At 38.4% G+C, this 27,197-nt stretch overlaps 1 protein-coding gene and 1 pseudogene across 1 annotated transcript; one reads left to right on the plus strand and one right to left on the minus strand.

The window, feature by feature from the left end:
• Window positions 1-15,339: 15,339 nt before the first annotated feature.
• LOC112202448 lies at window positions 15,340-15,823 on the minus strand (annotated as a pseudogene).
• Window positions 15,824-20,603: 4,780 nt separating this feature from the next.
• On the plus strand, window positions 20,604-24,260 carry LOC112202447 (F-box protein At2g26850). The gene is made up of 5 exons (XM_024343461.2): window positions 20,604-20,957; window positions 21,108-22,387; window positions 22,470-22,648; window positions 23,005-23,079; window positions 23,783-24,260. Exons 2-5 carry the CDS (start codon window positions 21,594-21,596, stop codon window positions 23,968-23,970), a joined length of 1,236 nt encoding a protein of 411 aa, XP_024199229.1. The 5' UTR covers window positions 20,604-20,957; window positions 21,108-21,593; the 3' UTR covers window positions 23,971-24,260.
• Window positions 24,261-27,197: the final 2,937 nt, after the last annotated feature.

Raw genomic sequence — 27,197 nt, forward strand, 5'->3', positions numbered from 1 at the left:
GAAGGTCGGATTCCCACAAATCGACATCCGAAACTCCAAACTTTAAAAATTCACAATCCATGTCAAACTTCTCCAAAATTCACCAAAATCACATATTCAACTTCTACAACAAATATAGGATTTAATTTTCGCAAATCCAAAATTTCATGTCTCCAATTACATAACTCGCAAATCCAAACACACAAAACCGAAACAAAAATTGTAAATAGAGTCATAGTTACACTTTGAAGCTTTTCTCAGCGGCTTGGCAACAAGATGATGAACTCGTCTCTACTATGGTGGTGGAGCGTCCTTGACTCAGCGCCTTAGAGCTTTGTAGATTGATGGATGGATGGTGTCACGGTCTTGTAGGTGATGGAAGTTTTAGGATTTAAAAATTGAAAATTAAAAAGCTGCCCTACGCACCACAGCCACCCGCTGCCCATAGCGCCGCCACCGCCACCAGCTCCAATGGCCACCAAATTTTGGCAGCGGCTTCGTCTCAACCATATGAACAACTTTCTCAACTACAACAATTCCAGAAAACAGCTAGAAATACCTCAACAATTAAGGAGAAGCTTGAACCCGATTCATGAATAGTACCCAGAATTTTAAACCTTTGATTCTTCCTCCACGCTTCAAATCGCTGCAAAATACTTTGGGAGCATCATCTACGTCTCAAGGCGCTTCCAATGGACTAAGGTTTGTCGTCTGTGGTGGCCGAAATCGGGAGAAACTGGCGTTGACCTCAATCTGCTACAGTGAACTTCCACGGCTTGGTTCTTCGTTTTCTGGCCAAGACTCGGCGAGCTACCACCGCAGGCGTGTCCAAGAGGAGGAGAGGAAACCAACGGTGGTCGCGGTTCGCTTCCAGGTGGCCGGACTAGAGAGATGGCCAGAGTTGCAGAGGAGAGAGAGAGAGAGAGAGAGAGAGAGAGAGAGAGAAGAAGAAGAATAGAAAAACTTACCCAGCCACAGTAAAAATTCGAATTTATACTAATTTATCATGAACAGTAACTTTCGTTTTTCGCTTATAACTTTTGCATACAAACTTCGATTTTTACGTACTAAATATGCACGCGCTCGGTTTAACATCCTCTACAACTTTCATGAGAACATTTTCTCAAATTTTGACCCGAACAAAAAGTCAACTTTTAGAGCCACTAAAAGTATCGAAACAAATTAAAAAGTGAAAGTAATTGTCGTTTACCGTCCAAATGATTAGTAAACATGTAAAATTTAGGTTCGGGACGTTACATGTGAGGTGCTTGTTATGCCAATGTTTAGTTTGTTAATAAATTATGTTGACTAGCATTAGGCAGTTTTTATTTGATCATACGCTTTGCACATGATTCACAATTGTTCATAACGGCACATTGAGGACAATGTGTGAGGTGGTAAGGCTAAGTAATTACATTCCTTATCATTTTCTTCATTTGTTACCCTTATTGAAAAATCCATAAAAATTGAAAGTTTTTGAAAAATACAAAAGATCTGAAATAACCCCCAATGATGAGACCAAACTTATGCCTAATTGGATTTATTGATTTTGAGCATGTTTAGCGATTGAAGATCAATGCTTAATTAATAAATGGATTTGGCATTTTGTGCTCACAAGCAATTAAACTCATATTGCCTATGTCATTTTAGATGCATTCATGTGGGAAAGATGAAGACTAAATTTGTTGAAACTATCTATGCCTAATTATGTGAGCTTTTGAGCCTAAGAGAGTGCATACATAGTCAAAATGCACTAGTTCTTTCATTGTGTGATCAATTCATTGTGTATGTAATCTAGAACTTGCTCCAAATCTTTCGAGACTTTATATCAAGCATGAGTTGTTATTGGGGAAGACCAAGGCATTAGGAATCCACCATGGCCAAATAACTTTTGTCCTTAAAGTAAAAATCCATTAGTTAGCCAATTTGAACCTATACAAATTTGTGTTAGCACGCATCTGTACTATCAGGACACTAATATTGACCTAACAACACTAATATTGAATCTGCGGCTGATGGGGAGGAAACAAACTTGGTAAGCAAAGACACCACTCCCGCCTTACCTAAGAAGAATGACATCAGTTAACCATTTGCTGCAACAAGTGTAGAATCAGCATCGGTTAGGACAATGCTTACTGGTATCCCTCCTGTAGGTAGCAAGACTCTGGACGTGGAAAAGCAGGTTGGTGATGTAGTGACTGTGGCGACCCGAATGAGTATACCACAGCGCCGTAATATTAAGCCAATAGGAGCTCGATACGTCGTAGACATACCGTAGACCTACCAACTTAATACTACAAGGCCTTTTGAAAATACAAATTTTAGAAAATAGGAGACCAAGAAAAAACTAAATTTAGAAAGGATTTTAAATCAACAACCCAACACTCAAAAGAACAAGTCTGGAAATGTTTAAAAATAAAGTGGGCAAGTGCATTGTGGCGCCTTAGGGCTTACATCATAACCGAAATGAAAGGAAAGTTCAACAACAACAATAAAACAAAGGGGTGAGGTGCGCTCCCAGGTAGGCGGACCTCACAGAGTTCAACATGGAATGAAAAACGAGTAAAACAATGGAATACCACAAGGGAAGAACTTCAAGCAACAAGAACAGCAACACACGAACTTGGTCAACGACCCACTTCTAATCCAAATCGTCCGGAATGACCTCGTTATAACCTGAAATGTAGGGGTGAGCATTTCGTCCTCGCTAGCCCAATAGGGGCCGACCCAACCTTAACCTTAGTTAGGTTTGAAATCTAATAGGTAAAACATAGCTACTAGAATATAGGTGGCGCGCATTTGTAAAATCAAGTAAAACAAATGCAAACAAAAACAATCACAGTTGTTTCGTTTCAGGAAATCATATGCAGCATGCTTCACACAATTTGGAGCTCCAAGATACTTACCTGCCCACTAAACCAAAATAAATCGGTGACCGACCTGGTTCGTCCTGAGTTCGAGAACCAGCCAACTACTCTGTAGTCCTTGTGACTACAAGTAGCGAAAGTGTTCATTTCTTGGCTCTGAGTCTCTTATGACTGGTTCACTGTCTGTATTTACCTTTCCTTGACAAACATAGGAGCACAGCCCCCTCCGGAGGTTCACGGTTATCGACACCGGGGGATCCCTAGGAATCTACGCGTCTAGGTCCCATTCACTTTCAGGTCACAAACACAACATACAAAAGGGTACAGTATCTCAACATGCAAGTCTAGCCTCGGTTTTCGCAATCAACAATTATCCGTTTCTGAAAACACATGTATCACGAGGCATCGACTAATGAACAATCAAAAACATACTTGCAGGCAACATAATATTATACTAGAGCATTCCACATATATCGAAAAACCTCTAACAAGGAAGGGACAGCTCACCCTACCTGGAATATGCCGGCTTATTCCACACTCTGATGCTTCCCGCTTAAGCTTCCTTAACGATCGTGTTTCCTAAACCATTACTTAGTTTGTAAGTAATTATCCAGGTAAACATCTTGATCAACTTTAAGGTAATCGCGCATACTAATTCATTTTTATTTCAATGAGGCCATTAATTATTTCTTTCAACCTTTATCAATTTGGGAAACTAACTTCTTTCTTAAAAAGGAAAACGTCCTTATCGCTCCGCTAAACTTTCGCCAATCCGAGCGACCAAAGTTGAGTCGATCCTCACGTTTTATGAGGTCGGTCAACCATGGTCAACTCTCGGAGTTGACTTTTGACTATTTGACTTTGACTTCTGACTTTTGACCAAGTAATCCTTTATTTACCATTATTTATTATTTATTAAAAATAAATAAGTAAATAATTCTTATTTATTAAAAACAAATAAATAAATAATTATAAATAAAGTTTTACTTTTACTTTTACCCAATTACTTCTCCTTTTTCACCTTTTCACTTTTACCATTATTTTTACCTCCACACTTTCACTTTTAGTTTTTACCTCCTTTTTTACCAAATTTACCTTTACTTTCACCTTCTTCATTTTTTTACCACTTTACCACTGTAAAACCTCCTTTAATCCAATTTTTACCATTTTCTTTATTTTCCTTTTCTTCCAAAAACAAATCCATTTCTTTTCTTCTTCCTTTTCTTTTTCCTTTGGCCAAAACTACACAACAATAATCACCAATGCTTCCACAACAAAATTCCAACACTAAGAAAATTATGCTAATAAAATCCTACTAATTTAACCATCCTCAAATCTCTATTTTTCACAATTTTTCCAACAACAATAATAGCTCAACATAAACCAAATCAACCAAATAAATTCCAAAAATTCTAGGGTTTGTCCAAAACCCATTCCTTACCCTTTCTTCTTCAAAAATCACGTCATATTCCTTCTCCTTGGCCTTCTTCACCTACAAATCCGTCCAACATCAACATCTCAACCAAAAACTCGAAAACAAGGTTGCATGGATAGATCCTTACCAAAAATCCTTGCCAAACCCATAGCCTAGCTTCATGGTTTAAGGATAAATCGGGTTCATGCAAACAAAATCACAAACCCAAATCAAAAGCTCGGATTTAGGAAGAAATAGATGTAGATCGGATGAATAGAGGCTAGATTAGGATGGATATTACCTTGATTTAAGCTTGGAAAGAAGAAATCACAAAAGCCCCAATTTTAGCTTCGGGTTCTAGGGTTTTTGGGGGATTAAATGGCTAAATTTCATGATTTTGGTTGAAGAAATGGAAAGAGGGGATGAAGAGAAGAAAATTTGGAAATTTTGGTGAGGATTGGGGTTCCGGCACAGCGGCGGCCGGCGGCGATTTCCGGCGAAGAGCTAGAGAGAGAGAGTGCCGGGTAGAGAGAGAGAGGGAAAGAAGAAAATGAGAAAGAGGCTAGGGTTTTGGGGTGAATGAGGTGCTTAAATACCTCTCCCTAATTTTAATTGTGAAAAGTCTAAGTTGCCCTTCCTTTTGGGCCAAATGGGCTAGGGCTGCTCCAACTTCATTTTTCTCTTAATTTCCTCAAGCCCACTCCGAAAATTACCTCTTCAAACACCCTTATTTCTCCGATACTTCACCGAATCCTTTCGGGAAAAATTTTCGAGCTTATCCTAAGCCTTGAAACTTTAAAAATACTTTTCTAGACCCAAATTGGATTTTCTCTAAATTTCTTAATCCTTTTAATGGCCTCAAAGTCTTAACCTAAGCGCGAATACTTGTGTACCATACGAATACGTAGCTTCCTACATTATTCGACAAATTAAAATAAACAATAAATAAAATAAATAAAAAGAATACGGGGTCTACAGTGACTGTGCCTGAATCAAAACAGAAGAGGGAGGTGAACACTACTACCCCCTTTGTTGAAAGTGAAAATATGATGCAATATGTGGTTGCGGCTTTGAAGAAACAGGATGTGGAACCTACAAAGGAGGTCACTAGGGTAGACAAACGGGGAAGACCGACATCCCCCGTGCGTCTCCAACAAAACTGAAACCAGATGGTTCTGAACTAAGCGTGAACCCACTGGATGATGACTTTCCCATTAAGAAGCTGAAAATGCCAGTTAGGTTTACTGCTAAGGCTCTAAGATTAAGGGAAGCCCAAGGTGGAATCCTTATGTGATGCCCCGGAAATTCATAATTATTTTCTGAGGATTTTTCCAGAATTAATTTTATAACTATTGGACGGTTTCGTGGCTCGTGGATGGAGCGGAAGTGTTTCGGGCGAATAATTAATTGAAGAATATGGTTTTAGGGGGGTTGCCAAAGGTTGACTTTTTATTCGTTGGGATTCTCCGAAAACTTCCTTCACGAAAGTTGTAGAGCGCGTCGATACGAGTTCGTGGACATGTGGAACGCGAGAATCGGAGTTCGTATGAGGAAGTTATGGCTATTGGAAAAAGTTTCCATTTTAGTATATATAGGAAAAATCAGAAATATATTTTCATTTCCTCATTTCCTTTTCCGGAAGCCTTTTTTTCTCTCTCTCTTCTCTCTCGTCCGCTCCCTCAGTATCGAAGAAAACCGCCTGACCCGACCCGAACCCGGCCGATCCGACCCGACTTTTCCGGCCAACTGCGGCGGTCTCCGGCCTTGAAACTTGGCCAGCAGGGTCGTCTCCTCCGTCTGGTCGTCCCTCTGGTGTTCTCTTACGGCGATTCTCCGTCTCGGTGGCAGTTCAAGGCGGTGCAGACTGGAGAAATCGGACCCGACCGGAAAACACAGTTCCGACGTCGGCACGGCTTCGATTTTCTTGGGTTGAGTTCAGAACAAGCTCGCCGATCGATCCTTGGTGGTTGTTTGGATCGATTCACGTGAAACTTCGATCAACTCAGTTTGGATTACTGTTCACGACTTGTGAGGTAGTTTTCGACCCCTTATGCTTGTTTTCTGACCTCGAGCTAGTTATGAGAATTCACAAGCATGCTTAGATGAAGAACTTTGATGTTGGGAGTTTTGTGAAATAATGTGTTTTTGGCCGGCGGCGGTGCACCACCGTCTGTGGTGGCGTTCCGGCGGTGTTCCGGCCACTTAAGGAATTGGTTTTGGTATTATATATGTTCTACTCGTTGATACGAGCGTTTCGATATATAATATGCAAATTTTGGAGTTCGTATGGAATTGTTATGATTTTTGCAGTTTCATACCGATCGATTTATTCGATCCTTGAGGATTTGAGCGTCCGATCGACTTGTGGTTTGGTCACATCGATCGTGGACGTATTCCGAGGACTTTGGGAGGTCTCGGATGTGGTTTCGCCTCATTTGGCGTCACCTTGGGAATTTTGGTTCGATTTAGGGTTTTGAACGTTATCCCTTGTGATTCGTTGACTGAATGAGAGCTGTAATTCCTTAGGTACGTGACGTAGTACTCCTCGGACGGCTATTTTGTGGATTGGCTGTCTTGTTCTGTATTGAAGACGCAGCGGGAGATTCAAGGTGAGTAATCTCACAAGGTTCATTAATGAATGAAATACCTTTATCGTTTGGTGAGTAAATCTCACGATATGTGTTATGAGTAGGATTGATATTTGTTATGAGGAGGATCGATATTTGTTATGAGTAGGATCAATATTTGTTATGAGCAGGATCGATATTTGTTATGAGTAGGATCGATAATTGTTATGAATATGGTTGATATTTGTTATGAGCATGATTACCCTATTGTCTTGGAGTTATTAGGTTAACTATGACTTTAGTTGGTGTTAGTGGTTTTCTGTGTGGATGGATGACTATGTGTGTATATATATATATTATGGGATGTATATATATGCATATATATTCATGTATTAGTGGCTTCGTTGTAAATCTATGTGATGACCAGCGAAATCTATGTGATGATCGCTATCTATGTGATGACCAGCGAAATCTATGTGATGATCGCTATCTATGTGATGACCAGCGAAATCTATGTGATGATCGCTATCTATGTGATGACCAGCGAAATCTATGTGATGACCAGCGAAATCTATGTGATGATCGCTATCTATGTGATGACCAGCGAAATCTATGTGATGATCGCTATCTATGTGATGACCAGCGAAATCTATGTGATGACCAGCGAAATCTATGTGATGATCGCTATCTATGTGATGACCAGCGAAATCTATGTGATGATCGCTATCTATGTGATGACCAGCGAAATCTATGTGATAACCGCTATCTATGTGATGACCGACAGAATCTCTGTGATGATCGCTATCTGTGTGATGATTGGCGATATATTTGTGAATCTATGTGATGATCCTTGAAATCTATGTGATGATTAGTAGGATGATGCAAATCTAGGTGATGACTGGTAGAAATCTGTGCGATGATCAGTGTGATGACTGCTCAGTAGCGGAGCTGAATTGTTATTAAGTTAACAAAGATCGAGAGGACTGCTGTGATGGTTGGGGCTACCTACAGACGTCAAAGTGTGGGACTTCGATGACTACTTTGTCTTGAGTTGTTTGACTTAGTGTGACCTCCTGAACTAAATTATATGCAGGGGTTACTATGAATTGTTTTGCTTGTTTTGATATGTGATTGCCTTGATTTCTCCTTGATTGTATTGATTGATGGTTTGATTTACATTAAGAGCCATAGCGGTTATGAACTGTACTCTGTAGTGAGGATAGGAAGGTGATTCATTGTTCTTCACCTTTGATGTCATGTTGATGACAAAAACTCCTAGGGGGGGGGGGAAATGGGAAATGAGTGTGATGTTGGAATTCGCCGTAGTGCGTTAGGATGGCGTTAAACATTTCTTGAGGAAGTCTTGTTTGACCGAAATTTGTGTAATTGGATGCTAGGATTGAGGTTATGAGCAGAAGGCTTTTGTGAAATTTGTGTAATTGGTTTTGAGTTACTCATACGAGCTTCATAAGCTTACCGGGTTTGTTGTGTGGAACCCGGTGCACTATTCAATGGAATGGTGTAGGGGTTAATCCTGCAGGTCGAGGAGATCGTGGCTGAAGCTGAGGTGACGCCTGTGCAGCTTTATGGTAGGAAGCTATCTTTGTGACTTTACCGTTGTTTAGGACTTCCGTTGTATAGTTACTCTGAGTTGCATTTATGTTTTATTTTGTTGTTGACAATTTATTTCGTAAGCATTGTAATATATAACTCTATGGAGCGAGTTTATATTAACTTTGAGGGTTCAGGGCATCAATATTTGTGTAAGTTAAAGGGAAAAAGATTCCAGGTATTTTGTATTGATGACTGGACGTTCACGCATATATAATTATGGGTTATATATATATCGATTTTCATGTGTTTAAAATCAGGGGCGTGACAGTTTGGTATCAGAGCGTAAGGTGCATATTTGGTGACAATCAATACTCCTCGAGTGATGGCCCGTCTACAGCGGATCCCCATCTGATGCTCTTCGGTATTGATATAGTCATTGGGTATGCAATGAGTGTTGGAATGTGAGTCTTCAGGGTAGTGTTGGCTCAGTGAATAAGTTGTAGGAGCTTAAGGTAGCTTCTAGGAGTTATAGTCTTTTGAGGAATGAGGACCTTTAGATTTAACTCTTGTTTACGTAGGGGATAGAATTGTATCTTCTGACGTAGTGTGTGGTTGATTTGATTGATTGTTGGTTTAATTTGTGTAATGGAACGCTAGTTGAGAATCTAAGCATGAGGATGTAGTCACCAGTTGACTTATGTAGGCACCATATGGAAGATTAGGGAATTGATGACCGTAAGTGTGAGCTATGTGTATATCGTGTCTAAGTTATGGTGACTGATCACAGATGGTGATCGATATTGAGTCACAGATGGTGACTGATCACAGATGGTGATATATTGAGTCACAGACGGTGACTGATCACAGATGGTGATCGATATTGAGTCACAGAGGGTGACTGATCACAGATGGTGATCGATATTGAGTCACAGACGGTGACTGATCACAGATGGTGATCGATATTGAGTCACAGGCGGTGACTGATCACAGATGGTGATATATTGAGTCACAGATGGTGACTGATCACAGATGGTGATATATTGAGTCACAAAAGGTGACTGATCACAGATGGTGATATATATTGAGTCATAGAAGGTGACTGATCACAGATGGTGATATATTGAATCACAGATGGTGACTGATCCCAGATGGTGATATATTGAGTCATAGACGGTGACTGATCGCAGACGGTGATCAAGGCAGGAAATAGGTAATCACGTCCTTGGCCGGACGAGTGGTTACGATGTCAGTCAGAGTTCTTGTCTGTCTGCCAGGATAGTTTATGGGAGTAACGGTCGAGGTTACTGGAGACTCATAAGTATGTAATTATAGGAGAATTCCGAGAGTATTCTTCCTTTATTGTCTAGATGAGACTTGATTTGCTTCTTGATGGTTAAGTTAGCAAATAGAACATTGTCACAGCGGTGATTTATGTTTTCCTTTAGATGGAAAGGTTATGGAGTGCTAGATGGAATCATGGTTGCATGGTTTCCTCAAGCTGATGTGTGTGCGGATAAGAAAGTAGCTTATCTAATTCTGCTTGTGTGCTAGAATAATGTGTTGTGTTGTGTTGTGTTGAGTTTTGTCTGTTGTTTATAGCTAGACTTTTGAGTGTGGCATGTTGTGATGCATAGGCCTTGGTCGAATTGAATTGAATTGACGGTTTCATTTTCAATTCTTGTAACGTAAGGGTTACATCATCGTTGAGTGGTACAGATACTGTTGTGATAACAGGATTCTGGACTTTTGTGTGATCTGTGTGTAGTGTTGCAATCACAAGAGTTTTAGTGGGTAGGGTACAAGGACGGGAATTCATGAAATTATTGGGTTACCACCAAGCGGTGTGGTAACGATTCCTATTGTTGTGATACTAGGTGAGGTACCTATATCCACTATTGATCGAGGAAGTTGTACTTTGAAATGAAGAAATTCTTGCTGAGAATGAAAATTGGATTTGAGCTTGGTTTATGCGTACTTGTGGGATTGGTGTGTGTAAATTTCGGGACGAAATTTCTTTAAGGGGGGTAGAATGTGATGCCCCGGAAATTCATAATTATTTTCTGAGGATTTTTCCAGAATTAATTTTATAACTATTGGACGGTTTCGTGGCTCGTGGATGGAGCGGAAGTGTTTCGGGCGAATAATTAATTGAAGAATATGGTTTTAGGGGGGTTGCCAAAGGTTGACTTTTTATTCGTTGGGATTCTCCGAAAACTTCCTTCACGAAAGTTGTAGAGCGCGTCGATACGAGTTCGTGGACATGTGGAACGCGAGAATCGGAGTTCGTATGAGGAAGTTATGGCTATTGGAAAAAGTTTCAATTTTAGTATATATAGGAAAAATCAGAAATATATTTTCATTTCCTCATTTCCTTTTCCGGAAGCCTTTTTTTCTCTCTCTCTTCTCTCTCGTCCGCTCCCTCAGTATCGAAGAAAACCGCCTGACCCGACCCGAACCCGGCCGATCCGACCCGACTTTTCCGGCCAACTGCGGCGGTCTCCGGCCTTGAAACTTGGCCAGCAGGGTCGTCTCCTCCGTCTGGTCGTCCCTCTGGTGTTCTCTTACGGCGATTCTCCGTCTCGGTAGCAGTTCAAGGCGGTGCAGACTGGAGAAATCGGACCCGACCGGAAAACACAGTTCCGACGTCGGCACGGCTTCGATTTTCTTGGGCTGAGTTCAGAACAAGCTCGCCAATCGATCCTTGGTGGTTGTTTGGATCGATTCACGTGAAACTTCGATCAACTCAGTTTGGATTACTGTTCACGGCTTGTGAGGTAGTTTTCGACCCCTTATGCTTGTTTTCTGACCTCGAGCTAGTTATGAGAATTCACAAGCATGCTTAGATGAAGAACTTTGATGTTGGGAGTTTTGTGAAATAATGTGTTTTTGGCCGGCGGCGGTGCACCACCGTCTGTGGTGGCGTTCCGGCGGTGTTCCGGCCACTTAAGGAATTGGTTTTGGTATTATATATGTTCTACTCGTTGATACGAGCGTTTCGATATATAATATGCAAATTCTGGAGTTCGTATGGAATTGTTATGATTTTTGCAGTTTCATACCGATCGATTTATTCGATCCTTGAGGATTTGAGCGTCCGATCGACTTGTGGTTTGGTCACATCGATCGTGGACGTATTCCGAGGACTTTGGGAGGTCTCGGATGTGGTTTCGCCTCATTTGGCGTCACCTTGGGAATTTTGGTTCGATTTAGGGTTTTGAACGTTATCCCTTGTGATTCGTTGACTGAATGAGAGCTGTAATTCCTTAGGTACGTGACGTAGTACTCCTCGGACGGCTATTTTGTGGATTGGCTGTCTTGTTCTGTATTGAAGACGCAGCGGGAGATTCAAGGTGAGTAATCTCACAAGGTTCATTAATGAATGAAATACCTTTATCGTTTGGTGAGTAAATCTCACGATATGTGTTATGAGTAGGATTGATATTTGTTATGAGGAGGATCGATATTTGTTATGAGTAGGATCGATATTTGTTATGAGCAGGATCGATATTTGTTATGAGCAGGATCGATATTTGTTATGAATATGGTTGATATTTGTTATGAGCATGATTACCCTATTGTCTTGGAGTTATTAGGTTAACTATGACTTTAGTTGGTGTTAGTGGTTTTCTGTGTGGATGGATGACTATGTGTGTGTATATATATATTATGGGATGTATATATATGCATATATATTCATGTATTAGTGGCTTCGTTGTAAATCTATGTGATGATCGCTATCTATGTGATGACCAGCGAAATCTATGTGATGATCGCTATCTATGTGATGACCAGCGAAATCTATGTGATGACCAGCGAAATCTATGTGATGATCGCTATCTATGTGATGACCAGCGAAATCTATGTGATGATCGCTATCTATGTGATGACCAGCGAAATCTATGTGATGATCGCTATCTATGTGATGACCAGCGAAATCTATGTGATGATCGCTATCTATGTGATGACCGACAGAATCTCTGTGATGATCGCTATCTGTGTGATGATTGGCGATATATTTGTGAATCTATGTGATGATCCTTGAAATCTATGTGATGATTAGTAGGATGATGCAAATCTAGGTGATGACTGGTAGAAATCTGTGCGATGATCAGTGTGATGACTGCTCAGTAGCGGAGCTGAATTGTTATTAAGTTAACAAAGATCGAGAGGACTGCTGTGATGGTTGGGGCTACCTACAGACGTCAGAGTGTGGGACTTCGATGACTACTTTGTCTTGAGTTGTTTGACTTAGTGTGACCTCCTGAACTAAATTATATGCAGAGGTTACTATGAATTGTTTTGCTTGTTTTGATATGTGATTGCCTTGATTTCTCCTTGATTGTATTGATTGATGGTTTGATTTACATTAAGAGCCATAGCGGTTATGAACTGTACTCTGTAGTGAGGATAGGAAGGTGATTCATTGTTCTTCACCTTTGATGTCATGTTGATGACAAAAACTCCTAGGGGGGGGGGGAAATGGGAAATGAGTGTGATGTTGGAATTCGCCGTAGTGCGTTAGGATGGCGTTAAACATTTCTTGAGGAAGTCTTGTTTGACCGAAATTTGTGTAATTGGATGCTAGGATTGAGGTTATGAGCAGAAGGCTTTTGTGAAATTTGTGTAATTGGTTTTGAGTTACTCATACGAGCTTCATAAGCTTACCGGGTTTGTTGTGTGGAACCCGGTGCACTATTCAATGGAATGGTGTAGGGGTTAATCCTGCAGGTCGAGAAGATCGTGGCTGAAGCTGAGGTGACGCCTGTGCAGCTTTATGGTAGGAAGCTATCTTTGTGACTTTACCGTTGTTTAGGACTTCCGTTGTATAGTTACTCTGAGTTGCATTTACGTTTTATTTTGTTGTTGACAATTTATTTCGTAAGCATTGTAATATATAACTCTATGGAGCGAGTTTATATTAACTTTGAGGGTTCAGGGCATCAATATTTGTGTAAGTTAAAGGGAAAAAGATTCCAGGTATTTTGTATTGATGACTGGACGTTCAGGCATATATAATTATGGGGTTATATATATCGATTTTCATGTGTTTAAAATCAGGGGCGTGACACCTTATCTCAAAGCATGCATCTGTACTGTCAAGTGTCAAAAAGTCAAAGAAGAAAAGAGGAAGGCCATTGGGTGCGCCTAATAAGAACCCACCAAAGACTTCAAAGATCCCTGCTAATGAGGTGATAAAGGTCCTCTATTCGGGTAATCCTCCTAGCCCTAACCCAAAGGGCAAGGAGAAAATTTAAGATGTCTTTCTTTGCCTACAGTTTGATTCTTCACATCCATTTGCAATTTTCTTTGGTGTACCGCAATTGGGTGCATTGGCACCGGGAATGTTGTCTGCTATTTCTTCTGTTTTAGAATTAAGTCATTCTGCTAGGCTTCTGAATAAAGGAGCGGAATTTTTTTAAGTGTAATGGCACCTAACCTCCCTAGTGAGGGCTTTGTATCTGTGCCGTTCTAGTCTGCGTTACTATGAATGAAACTATTATATTTTCCTCAAAAAAAAAAAAAAGGTTAAGCAAAAGTGCAAGATTAGGGGAATAATGACTAGGTAATTATGAACCTAACAGTTATTATGAAAACCTTAAAAGCACATTGCTAAAAAAAATTCCCTTAATCCTATGTGTCATTATAAGCATATTACTTAATCAAATCCTTCAAGGATTCATATTACCTACATGGAAAATTCATGAATAAATAAAAGATCTTGAAGCTCGCTCATGAAATAAATGAGTCTAAAGCTCATATAAACTCATTCTATCATAGTCAAAGTGATTTATTGCCTTAATGAATATTATGACAAGACTAAGATATCAAATTCGAATTATGTTACAACATATTCTAACTTTCACGAAGTTATGAATTTAATCAGAGCTCCTATAGAGCTTATAAGAAATTGTCAATTGCACAAATTGATATTATGGCTAAGTATGCTATGTGAATTTTCATTGTTCAAAAGATCGTATAAAGGTAAATGTCTCAATTCTTATTCATTTGTATTGTAGTTCTTTAGCTAATCTTATGAAATTTATTATACTCTTATCATATGAGATAAGATTTATTAAGATCATAATTTTATTGGTATTACTGTAACATTTGCATGATTGGAAATTCATGATGAGTCCACTATGTGTAAATCACACTTGATCTCTCTTCAATGATAGACACACCAAACCATTAAAAATGGTACATGGTACTTTTCCATATACATGATTTGAAGCTCGCAACAAATCAGGGTGCATCCAAAAACATGATACCTAAGACATATGCACATTATACTTTTTTTCTCCTTCGACCAAAGTTGTTTTTGTTACACTGGATTTTCGTTACCTGGTAAAAAAATTTATGAGAAAACATTAAGCGCGTCCAACACCATATCAGTTATTGGTAGACATCCAAGGGGGAATGTTATAAATATTATAAATATGTGGCTATTCACGTAAATACTAATTAGTTATGTCATGTTGATGTAAACCCTAACTCCTATATAAAGGGGTTTAATGAGAATGAATCTCACACTTTTACCTCCTCTTATATTCTCTCTTGATGAGGACATCCTCAAGTATGAATTAATGTGCAAATTATGTGTGATGTGCCCTACTCCCAAATATAGAAGGTCAAGTTTTAGTAAAGGGAAAATTAGAGTATCATACCCAAGAGATTGAGTAACTCTACCTTTTTATAAGTTCACAACCTTTGCCCTTTAGAATCTAAAGATCATGAGGATGTTATTAACAATTGTGGTAGTGAACGGCTTGAGTGAATTTTTTTTTTGAGTCAAAATTTATGCATTTTATTCGATAATTAAAGACTGAGAACCACAAGACATTGTGGACAAACAAACATTAATATCCCACAGAATGAAGTAACAAATCCCATTAAATAAATCTCTATGAGCATCCAAAACAAACTCAAAAGTCTATGATGTTCCGCATCAGCACAGCCACAAAGTCCTCAGCAGCAGAAAAACCTGGTCTCATTCTTGATAAAAAGCTGGCCTAATAAAAGAAACCAAGAACTTTCCCACCGACATTCTTTCTTCTAGCCTCTTCATGGTCCATGATGCCAGCAGAAGTGGTGAGCACGATATATCTAAACTGTCTTGAAAGAAGCAACCTGGTTGCCCAACCTTCAACCTTCAATCTCCTAAACACCAATATCAAAATGAGTGCTAATGACCCCACACTTGTTAAGCCTACCATTTAGTTCGACCATAATTTTACCAGACTTGTGGTCGTCAACATACTCGAACTCTCCAATGTATCCATTCTTCTGCATGACAATAAGGAGCTTGATGATCACTTTGGATGACAGCCTGATCATCACCTGACGCTTATCACGTTTCTCTGCATTGTACATGCTCTTGAGAGCATCATTCAGCACGCTAACCCTCACCATTGTCGCTGCAAAAGAGATGAGCAAGCAAAGCAAAGGCACTTCTAACTCTCCGAGATTTAGGGTTTTCTAGGGCTTAAGAAAGAGGGCTTGGCTGATTGTAATTTTTATAAAGTAAACTAAATTGTGCAAAAATAAACTAGGCTAATAAAAATAGAGACTTTGATCAATAAGATAAATAGGGGCTTAGGGTTTACATTAGCCTCCCTCATGCATATAATGTAACCCAATTTCAAATAACAACATACTTTGATAAATTCCCTCTTGGTTTTCACTAAAGAAATTGAGATACCAACTAATCATGCAACCTAACCATGTCCCTAAAGCAAATCTAGATCACACAACCTTAGTCCCATTTACATTTGCTAAAACATATAAGGACATTCATGCTGCAAAGCCTAAGGCCTCTCGACTCTTAAACTCACGGCACCAAGCATTAATTTTAAGGTAAGGAACCTAGGCAATCTAGTTCTTCCCGTAGGAATAAGCTAGACCACCATCCTATTATCTACACATACTTCTCAGTTACAAAAGATTGTCCAGTTTAAGTTTCCGATTTCATTAATTCCTACAAAATGCTTATAGGTGACAAATTTAAAAACACATGTAAGAAAGCATTAAAGTAAAGTAGCTAAAGGATTCAAAACATGCATATTCATCAAAACAGGGCATCACATTGTTTTGTACATGAATTTGGCCTAGCCCCAAATTTATTCTACTCACAATCCGTAGTTACATACACCAAAGGTATAAACATAATAAACATCAAGCAAAAGAGAGGAAGAGTGGAGAAAGTGGTTGGTTACCAAACTGAAACCTCAAGACCTCTATCTAGCTCTCCTTGATGCAAAACTAGTGAGAGATGTTTTAAAGTATGAAAATTTTGGTTCTTTCAAACTCAAATTGCCATACAAATCTACACAAAACTCTTAGAAACTATGAAGAAAAAAAGGCTTGAATGTATGAAAACAAAAGTTGTGATTCATCAAAGATGTATAGACTCTTCGGTTTTAGAACAAAACCAAATAAGCTATACACTTTTCTTCATACAAAAGCTAAGAAATGTGAACTACAAGATGAAGAACTAAGGAGAATGGAGGGAAGATGGAGAAAGAAAGGAGATGAAATGGATGAGGGAAGACTCAAAACGTCCAAAGTGAAGGGATAGTCTATATATAGGCCAAAAGTGACGAATGGAAGGTGAAGATCAAAGAAAATGAAGGGTTAGATGTAATGGACAAAGATGTAAGCATAAAATGTGGATATAGTCTTTAATTTCACATAAAAAAGATATAAAAGCCCATAGATATGTAGATCATCTTGGTAAATTTTCACGGCCTAGTTCGCTATGGTTCGGCCGGAAATGTTGTCGGAATCCGTACAGGTCCGGTTTTATAATTTTTGTCTTCTAGTGCAGAAATTTGTACTGATCTTTTGAAGGCCTTCTACTTCGAACCAGCTCTTGTACTCTTTAAAAGAAATAATCCTCAGGGTGTCTAAAATGTCTCTGTAAAATTTCAACTCATTTGAAGTTTATTTGGTCAAGTTGCCTCTTGTCTTTCCTTGCCTAGCGCGGTTTCTCCTAGCCGGAGTAATATTCTCTATTATTTCCTAGCATGATAAGGAAAAAAATAATAAACATATATAAATAAACACAAAGGTTAAACAAAAGTGCAAGACTAGAAGAATAATTACTATGTAATTATGGACTAAACAACCCTAAACATCTCTCTCTCTAGTTTATAACAAATGTGATGTCGCTTTTGGGAAGCGACCAATTTAACCCTGAAATGTCATTAGTAGTATAAAGTAAATAGGGATCGTTCTATTCCGGGGATTGAGGGTACACCTGTCATTATCAAACAATTAAACAATTAAAATTAAAACAAAGTATAATATTTACAAAAATAAAACAAAATATATACATATTTACGAAAAAGGGGGGATTTTTGATTTTGGTTTTCTATTTTCGAAAATAAAAGCTAACTAAATAATTAAAAACGCAAAAACATAAAAATATAAATGGAATGTAAGAACAAAGATCAAAGTCGAAACTCATGATTAAAATTGATTCAAGTTCATCATTGTTCATCATAGTCATGCAAGAGGAGTTGATCATGTGAAACGTTCAAAAGCAAACAATTCCCATATTTTACTTTCAACGCTAATTAACCTAAGCGAAAGCACCTAGATTAATCCTATCAAACATGCATTCAAGCCCTAGAAAGCTAGTCAATCATACATGTTTAACGCAATAAGCACCTAGAAAGGCTATCAACTCAAATGTGCAACTTAGTATGAAAAAGTCCACCTAATTGCAATCTTCTTCGATTAAATTCGGTTTTTGTACAAAACCTTTACTACTTATCGATTCAAGAACACAAAACCAAAAAGTTGATCCATGTTCTCGAATTCGTAGCAACAATCACATAAAAACCCTAAATGTTTCGAACCATTCAAGATTATCATACAAAAGATTTCTATCATGCAAATTTAATCAAACACTCACACAAAAGCAACCATAAATCGCAATATATGAATCTGAAAATTAACAATTCATCATAAAATTTCAGAAAACAATACTTGTTCATACATATGTGTCAACTAAGGCAAAACCAACGAAAATACAAAGCAAAGGTACAAGGAGAATCGGATTACACCGTGATGAAGATGAGATGAATGAAGTGATGATGTGGTCTCTTGAATTTCGAAAGCAATCTTCAAGGTGGAGGGTGGATGCTGTGCACGGCTTGTCTTCTTCTTCCTTGGCCTTGCTTGAACTTCGTGGTTGCCCTAGAGGATGGAGAAGAACACGGCTAAGCTAGAGAGAGTTTTCTGATTTTTTCTCAAAGTATAAACGTAAAGAATGGAACTTGGGACCTCCTTGACGTTGAGAGAAGAGATGAATATATAGGAGCACGGCTTCCTTTGTTCTCCAAGCCGTGTAACCCTAGTAATCTCACGGCACAATGACATAACTCTACATAATTTCCTCCAATGCTTGCTTGCCACATAAGCCCTATGAGGTGGTGCAACCAATCACAAAATTCTCTTTTAATTCCCTAGAAATATTGCCGAAATTCCTTGAGATAATTTCTGATTTTTCTTGTTTAATTTCGGCCAACTTCCTTTAGGAATTCTAGGAATGAATCTAGACTCCTTTTTAGCCGTTTCTTGGTTTCCACCTTTTTCTCTTTCCTTAAAACTCTCTAGGAAATCTTTTTGCCGAAATCTCTTTGTTTACTTCTTGATTCACACGGCAATTCTCTCTCCTTCCTTGAATTTCTCACGGCAATCCCTAGCTTCTCTCTCTCTTTAAACGGCAAAGGCTCAAGATAACTCTTCCAAGAATATCTCATTCCAAGAAAATCTCCCTAGAAAATCTCCACCAAAATCTTCTTATTATTTTCTGATTTTCCACGTCATCTTCCTTGTTTCTCTCTAGGATTTCACGGCAACAACAACTTTAGTGCTAGGGTTTGCGTCACAAACCCTAATGTCATGGGCTTTGATGGGCCTTTATCCAATTTGCCGAAAATCCAAAGAGTTCTTGGGCCTCGTTGCTTCATCTTCAAGCCTTCTCATTTTCCAACGCAAAACACATTATTTTTCCATTTCTTTTTTCATGGTTGCGTTGGAAACTTGCTAGGGAAGCCTTCCTCCATTTTGTAGGATTTCCTGGTTGGACTAGGAAAGCTTGTTTCTTCATTTCTGCTCAAATGTGTGGGCCATTTTCTCTCACGTTCGTTCGTCTTGATGTTCGCAAGCTCCTCTTTCCATTCGTGCGTTCATTTCCACTTTCTAGCTCGGAGGTCCTGAAAATAGAAACTAAACTTAAAATAGAAACTTTCTAAAAATGAAAATAGAAACTTACTAAAAATGAAAAATAGAAACTTTCCTAAACTGACAAATGGAAACTTACTAAAAATGATAAATAGAAACTACAAAAATAGAAACTTTCTACAAATAGGAACTTTCCCAATCAAAGAATGGAAACTTTCCTAAACAGGGTTTTATTAAGGAAATAACGCAGAAAATGCAGGGAAAAGCAAGTAAAACGTCGCATTAAAATGCTCCTATCAAAATGACACTTAACTATTTTTCATCGGGGGTGAGGTAGCAAGGCTCCTCAGTTATGTTAGCGAGTTAGTAACACATCTACCTGCTCAGTATTCAAACTGAGGTCTACAAGAGTATCCCAGTAAAGCAAGACTAATCCCCCAACGCGGGCGCACGAACTCAAAGGGCCCTCAACTTTCTAGCCACAAACTAGTAGGAGTTGAGTCTCGAGTGCTGGGAATGAGTGTAATTGAATTCTTTCTTAAAAATATGCAAGCTACTCACGTCCTTTATAAGCCGAATATACTAGAGTTGAAATTTGTCTAAATTTTTATATCGAGTTTAATATTAAACTCAAATTCAGCTCATCTCTTTCACAGACACAAATCAAACGATTCAAAAACAAGCCAAACATGAGCCAAACTCAAATAGTATGAATTTACAGTCTCACTTCAAAATACATATTTAATTTTTCTAGTTATATAAAGTGGCACTGCATATGAACATGAATAGGAATGAGGGCAAATCAATCTTGTAGGTGTCACTAAATCATTGGTTACAGCAGTGGCTGCAAGTAGTCCCGCAATGTGTTAACTACCGATAAAACTATCTATGGATTTTGTTGTACGTCGTCCATAACAGTAACCTTTTCTGGTTATACGGGTATTCCTCAACTCCAACTTGTTAGAAAGAGAGAAAGAGAGGCATTGTTTAATTGGATCTTTGGGTGATACTTTGTTTGATATCCACACATTTCTAAAATCTATTTAAGCAATAACCAACCAACCCCCCTCCCTCCTCCCTCCATCCCATTCAGTCAAGTCTATTATATAAAGCCCCTCTTTTGCAGTTTCTCTCTCTTCCTCTTGTTTCCCTTTCGGTCTCTCTCTCTTTCTATTTGTTGGTTAATAATTTGAGAGAGAGAGAGAGAGAGAGGGTGGTTGAGAGGACGGTGACTGGGGGAACCAGGGGATTCTGATGACATCAAGCTTGTAATGCAGAATCCGTTCAAGGACCCACCAGAATCCTCAAATTAGATCACCACCGCTGGGATCACCGGCGATCCTCATCCATCTCTATTGGGCGGCATCAATCTCAACTGGTACCCAGGTCAGTTTTTTCTCCACCATCCGAATCCATATATATATATATATAATTTCGTTTGTTTGAAAAGAAAAGAATATGAGAGAGATATTGGAGGATACGGGTCTCTGTAGTAGACTCATGTTAATAGAATATATTTGTTTTTGGGAAATCCAGGTGTCAGAAAACCCATAACAGATCTCATCTGAGTGCTCCATATTCGACTCTTTCTTCCACTCTCTGAATGACACCTGTTGAGGGTTGTCTGTACGGCTGGGTTCTTTAAAGCTCTAAAGCAAAGCAAAGGCACTTTCAGTGGATTGAAGAAGAAACAAAGTTCATTTTTTCTTTTGGTTGGATCTTTCGATTGGCGATTGGTTATTGCCTTATTGGCTGAGAGCGAGCGTTTAGATAGGATTGAGGAGAAGACCAATTATTAATTATATGAAGCATATGCTTGTTTTGTGATTATTGATTACACTCTTTGAAAAGAAGAGGAGGCCCACCGTTGGGTTTTTGGTGGGCTTCTTTCGAACCGATAAAAACCCACCCACCCTATCCAATCCAACTATAATTCCCTCCATTTGGTCAGCATTTGCTTTTAGGTTCCCAGAATTGGTTAAACACACTAATAGAAGTGGAAAAAATCCCCTCAACTTTGTAATGCTACTATACTTTTTCATTACTTGCCTCTCACTCCTCTTTTTCAAGAGTTTTCCTGTCAAGTCTCTCCCACTCCCACCATGGGTTTTTGAGGTCCAATTATTGTTCTCCTCGAAAATCAAAAGCCTTGTTTCAATTGGTTTTCTTTCTAAAACTCATTCCGCAAGGTCTATGTCAATGTCCATAGGAGTAGGGAGTAGGACAACTAGTATCGCAAAACACGATGATGAGATTAATACTGAACAACAGATGTGTGTGTTGGACTTGCCAGAATTGGTGTTGGAATGCATTCTGGAGAGGCTACCTGCCAAGTCCCTTTTCAGAATGAGAGGGGTTTGTACCTCTCTGAGGGAGAGATGTGTGAGTGACCACCTTTGGGAGAAGCACATGAAAAAGAAATGGGGCAGAGTAATTGGCCCTGCTGCTTATAGGGAGTGGCAGTGGCAATCCATGGCCAATCAAAAGCAGAGCCCGAATCAGAATCAGCTGGCCAAGCCGCAAAAAGCAGCAGGCAAAGGCCTAATGAGAATTCTATCACTGTCTCTTTCTTGGCCTTTGTCGTGGATTAGATCATCCAGCGACCATGATGAATTTATCAAAAGCAGGAGGAGGACTTGCTTCCCGTCTCATCAGCATGAGAATTCTATCATGTCTTGGTACCTTGCTCTTGAGACCGGCAGGTTCTGGTTTCCTGCACAAGTCTATAACCGAGAGAATGGTCATGTTGGTTTTGTCTTGTCATGCTATGATGCTGAGCTTAGCTATGATCCCCGCACTGACACATTCCAAGCCAGGTTGCTAGCTAGCTATCCATCAATTAATTAACTCTACAGTTGAGAATTTGTGAGTTTAATTGATCCTATTATATATGTGCAGATATCCACCACATGGAAGGAGAGCAGTTGCAGTTGAGAATTGTGTGCCCTGGGAAAGGCTTAGAGCACCACCTGTTGACACTTCGCCTCATGATCTTCATATCTCTGACTGTTTGAATGATTTGCGTCCTGGGGATCATATTGAGATTCAGTGGAGAAGAAATAAAGAATTTCCTTATGGTTTGTTTCCCTTTTCATTTAATTATTAATTATTTTCATTTCTAGCTGTAACTTTATGTTCCATCTACTTCTTCGTTCCTTCCATTTATCCTCGTTCTCTTTTTTTTTTTTGTTCCTTTGAACAAATGTTTGGACTATTAGTTTATAGGCCACATCACGCATTTGGAAGAATCTGCATCTGCAAAGTCTAAAAAAATTACATCATGCCATAATTAAAAAAATAAAAAATAAAAAGAAAGAGAAGATCAGCATGGTGTCTGTTGCTTAAAATGTTTTATAAAGCGTAACCATGAATTGTATGTGAAAGAAATGAAGTTCTCGTGATTCATTATTTGATAGGATTTTATGTATTGCAGGTTGGTGGTATGGTGTTGTAGGTCACCTGGAATCATGTGATGGGAATGCGACCTACTGCCTTTGTCATAATAGTGGTTAGTTAATTCATTCTTTTTCTCCTTCTCAAAGTGTTAATCATCAGAGCTTGCTAGTATTGCTCTTTGGAAAACCTGAACCAAAGAATGTAAATGATGTTCACTTTTACAGAATAAAAACGAGGATTTATGCCCAGATTTCATTGAATGGACCGCCTTTAATTTATGCTATTTGATCAACCTTAGGACATATGTCATTGTCAGTATGTCATATTGTCCACCAGCATTGTAACCAGCAGAATATATAGCCATTAGCCAAGACCAAACACATCCAGTCTAGCCATGTGCTTTTTCTGTGAATGGATCATTCTAGGCTATCCAGTCTTTCCTTTGATTTCCCCATCGAACACTCCCACCACCAGTCTTTCCCTTTAGTAGTAGAGTGTAATAGTTAACTTCTAACTACGTACGTCATATATGACAGAAAAATGGAGAAACCTCAAGTATGCAACTTAACTACTTAAGCAAGCCTGCTCTTGACTATGCATAAAATTTTCAGCTGCAGAAAACTGCTTATGTTACATTGCTATAGATGATAATCCATTTCGTAGTCTTGGTTTTTTTTGTATGCATATATAATCTGTGCTGAACTGCTATATGTTACATTACTATAGATGATAATCCATTTTGTAGTCTTGCTTGTTTTTGTATGTATATAATCTGTACTGAACTGCTAAATGGGTTAACATACCTGTGTGTACAGACAATGTGGTCCTGGAGTTCAACCAGTACGCACGTGGTTCGCGGTGGAGATGCACAACAATCAGCCGGAAAAACCATCGAGAAGAGGGAGACGAGGCAGATGGTTTCTACGGGGGAATCCGCAAGCTTTGCACCAAGGAAGAGATCTCCGTGTGGAAGTGTCTTTGGCCAACTCAAGTCCTGGAATGATAGAACTATGCAATTTGCATTCAGAGCTGACTTTTGAAATGTTAAATATTCGTGTAACTAGTCACCTTAGTTTACTTTCATTCTGCGGTCATTTGTGTAATCCAATGAAATGTCACACGCATAGCTAAGATCAGCTTTATCCCCAAGCCAAATGCAAGTTTTGTACGTTTAGGGAATTTGTCCTCAGCCTTAGAAATCAGTTCGATAGAGAGACACCGGCAACACTGTTAAGCATATTTCCTCGCCTCTTCCTTTTTTAATTATTTTTTATTTTTTATTTTTATCTTTTCCATCTGCTGATTAGAAATTCTGAAGTTGACTCAGAGCAGCTACAAGATTAGCGGGCTAAATTGTAGGAGAGTTACCAAAACTGACATTTATACGCAACTAAAAACACACAAAAATTATAGAAAATTACACGTATTTTGAAACTTTAATTATCAATAGAGCCACTAAATTTTTTTTATCTAGATAGAGCCACTTTAAGGCTAAAAATGTGATGACTTTTTGGTGCTCTAACTATTACACCCCTCCAGAATTATATCGAAGAAAATTCAAATCCGGTTAAATTTTGAAACCAGATCTCGTTGCTCTCTCTCTCTCTCCCCTCTCCGGCGAAATCAACATGAACAATCTCCTCTCTCTCTCTCTCGCCGGCGAAATCAACACGAACAATCTTTTCATATACCGATTTTCAGACATCAGGATCTGAGAGACTAATTCGAATATCATCAGAAAGGTCATTTTCTCAGCCGAAACTCTTCCTTTGGCGAATCGTTTTCTTCAACCGCCGAATATGCCTTCGGCTGGAGTTGAGATTAAGGTAGATTCGACGGCGAGTCTTTGACGAAGATTCCGATTGCTGGTGAGTGTTCATTTTGAGCTGAAATTCTTTGATTCTTTTAGGGCTGTGATATCAATTGAGTGTGATTTTGATTTCAATTGAGTGTTATTTTCAGGTAAGCTAGAATACAGAAGAACAAATCGCTAAAGGCCAAGAAATTTAAGAGCTATTTGGAGCGGTTGTTGGATCACAAGGGGATGGAGGAGTACGAAGGGATGGCGGTGAGGGATTTTTTCTATTTTTGATTGATTTCTTTGAGGGTTGGTGTTTGTTTAGAGCAGCACAGCTGCGATTGTGTGTGGACGGCGGTGTGAATTGGGTTTATGATGACATACCTCAGCTATTGTCTCATCAAGACGCATCAGATGTTCGCAAAAGATTCTCTATTTTCTATTTGATTAGTTTTGAATCTATTCATGTTTGTTTACTCAGTTTTTGGTAGTTTAGAATTGAGCTGTTGAAATCTTTCTTGGAATTGCTTATTGATCATTGTGCACCGAAAATTACACTGAATTCGGCTTTGCTATTGTTTATTTGTTTGTTTAATTAAATATTGCAGTTAATCTACAACTTTCTAGCTTTAAAAAACATGAGATGCTTTGATTTGATATTAGGTGCTGATAACTATGACAGGTATAAGGTTGACTTTATTAAAGAGTGCCAAGGATTCAATCAGAAAGGAAGTCTTGGAGTTTCAGAAGCAAAGAAACAAGGAGAAAACTCCAATATAAATCTCAGCCGCCACAAACGAACAGGAAAGTATAACCATCCTAAGAGATATAGGTAAACATTAGACCCTACATTTCATTCCAAAGGAATATGATGGAAATTTGCTTGAATTTTTAGTTGCTACAAGTTGGGTTGATATAGTGCTTGTGGTAATTTGTGGCATTTTATTAATATTAGCTATCATACCAGTGCTGAAGCCTCTAATTCAAATAAGCGTTTTATGCTAGTATGGTTATCAGCCTCCATGATTGTTATAGTGACTCTCCATGATTGTTAAGCGTTTTATGCTAATATGGTAATCAGCCTCCATAATTAGCAATCATACCCTTTTCTGTTTTCATTTTGATTGATTTCAAGTTAGCTCTCCATGATTGGTATAGTGACTTTTCAACACAGAAGTAGTAGTTTTCTATGGCTCCGGTAGTATATTTTTAAGTTGATGCCAGTGGCTTTTCTGTTTTCTTTTTTATTGATTTCAAGTCAGTAGCTCTATATAAATGTTATAGTAGTTTTTCAATATAGTGATAGTACTTTTTTATCTCTATGTTAGTATATTTTCAATCTGATGTCAGTAGCCTTATGTTTTCATTTTAATTGATTTCAAGTGGTCTTTTGTCAATAACTTATCAAATTGGAAAAGCATGATCCTGAATGAAATTCAATTTTCTTCTTGTTGTGATTTCATATTTCAAGCATTTCTTGTTTGGTATATGTGTTACACTATCAACATGTATAATCAGCTGGTTTGTGTAATCAATATTTATGTCAGTAGTTTTTTGTTATTGGTTCAGTAGTTTTGTACGTGTTATAGTAGCTTTATATACCTATGTTAGTAGCTTTTTATTAATGGTCTAGTAGCTTTGTACATGTTTTATAGTAGCTTTCTGTACTTGTGTCAGTAGTTTTTTATTACTGATCCAGTAACTTTGTATGTGTGTTATAGTAACATTCTGTATTTATGACAGTAGCTTTTGAGATTGCTTATTTTTTTTTTTATCAAGTTGATAAAGAGTGCCACTTTTGCGGTGCACCGGTACATTGTTGTTTTTAGTTTTTATTTCAAATACTAATATTTTGTTGTATCTTTGTTCTTGCAGAGTTTTTTCCCTTTGCATTTGTAGTAGTAGATTTTGAAAATCATGTGGATTTGGATATCGAAGCCTCCATTTACCAAGAGATCATTCGGCCAACTAAGAAATGTTGAAATGAAGGCTCGTGCTGAAGGTGGCAAATGATGCATATGGGTTTAGAGCATCACCATTGAAAAATGACAGTAGCATTATAACATTGACTAGCTTTATATAATTATTGTAATAGATTTTCACAACTATGATAGTGACTTTTTATATAGTTATATTATTGTTGAACCATGCATACGTTTCACAACTATGATAGTAACATTGAATATGTTTTCTTTTCTCGATACCAGTAGCTTTTTGTTTGTTTGTATCCTTTATATTTCCATAGTTTTCTTATTCTCTGAGAATAGCTTTCTCAGTCTCTGAAAATAGCTTTTGTTATACTTGATTATTGCTTTTGGCGTTGATGAGAGTAAGTTTTGGTGATGCGAAAGTAGATTTTGTTGTTGGTGAGAGTAGATTTTGGTATTTGTGACATAAGCTTTTGTTGGTGGGGATGGCAGCTTTTGGTTTTG

The sequence above is a fragment of the Rosa chinensis genome, chromosome 5 (assembly GCF_002994745.2).
Source record: "Rosa chinensis cultivar Old Blush chromosome 5, RchiOBHm-V2, whole genome shotgun sequence".
NCBI classification, from domain to species: domain Eukaryota; kingdom Viridiplantae; phylum Streptophyta; class Magnoliopsida; order Rosales; family Rosaceae; genus Rosa; species Rosa chinensis.

What these genes read in the sequence shown, in the direction of transcription:
- LOC112202447 (XM_024343461.2), top strand. Translation starts at nt 21,594, where the DNA reads ATGCTACTATACTTTTTCATTACTTGCCTCTCACTCCTCTTTTTCAAG. An exon ending in ACTGACACATTCCAAGCCAG is followed by an intron (nt 22,388 to 22,469) that starts GTTGCTAGCTAG and finishes ATATATGTGCAG; the next exon opens with ATATCCACCACATGGAAGGA. An exon ending in AAATAAAGAATTTCCTTATG is followed by an intron (nt 22,649 to 23,004) that starts GTTTGTTTCCCT and finishes TATGTATTGCAG; the next exon opens with GTTGGTGGTATGGTGTTGTA.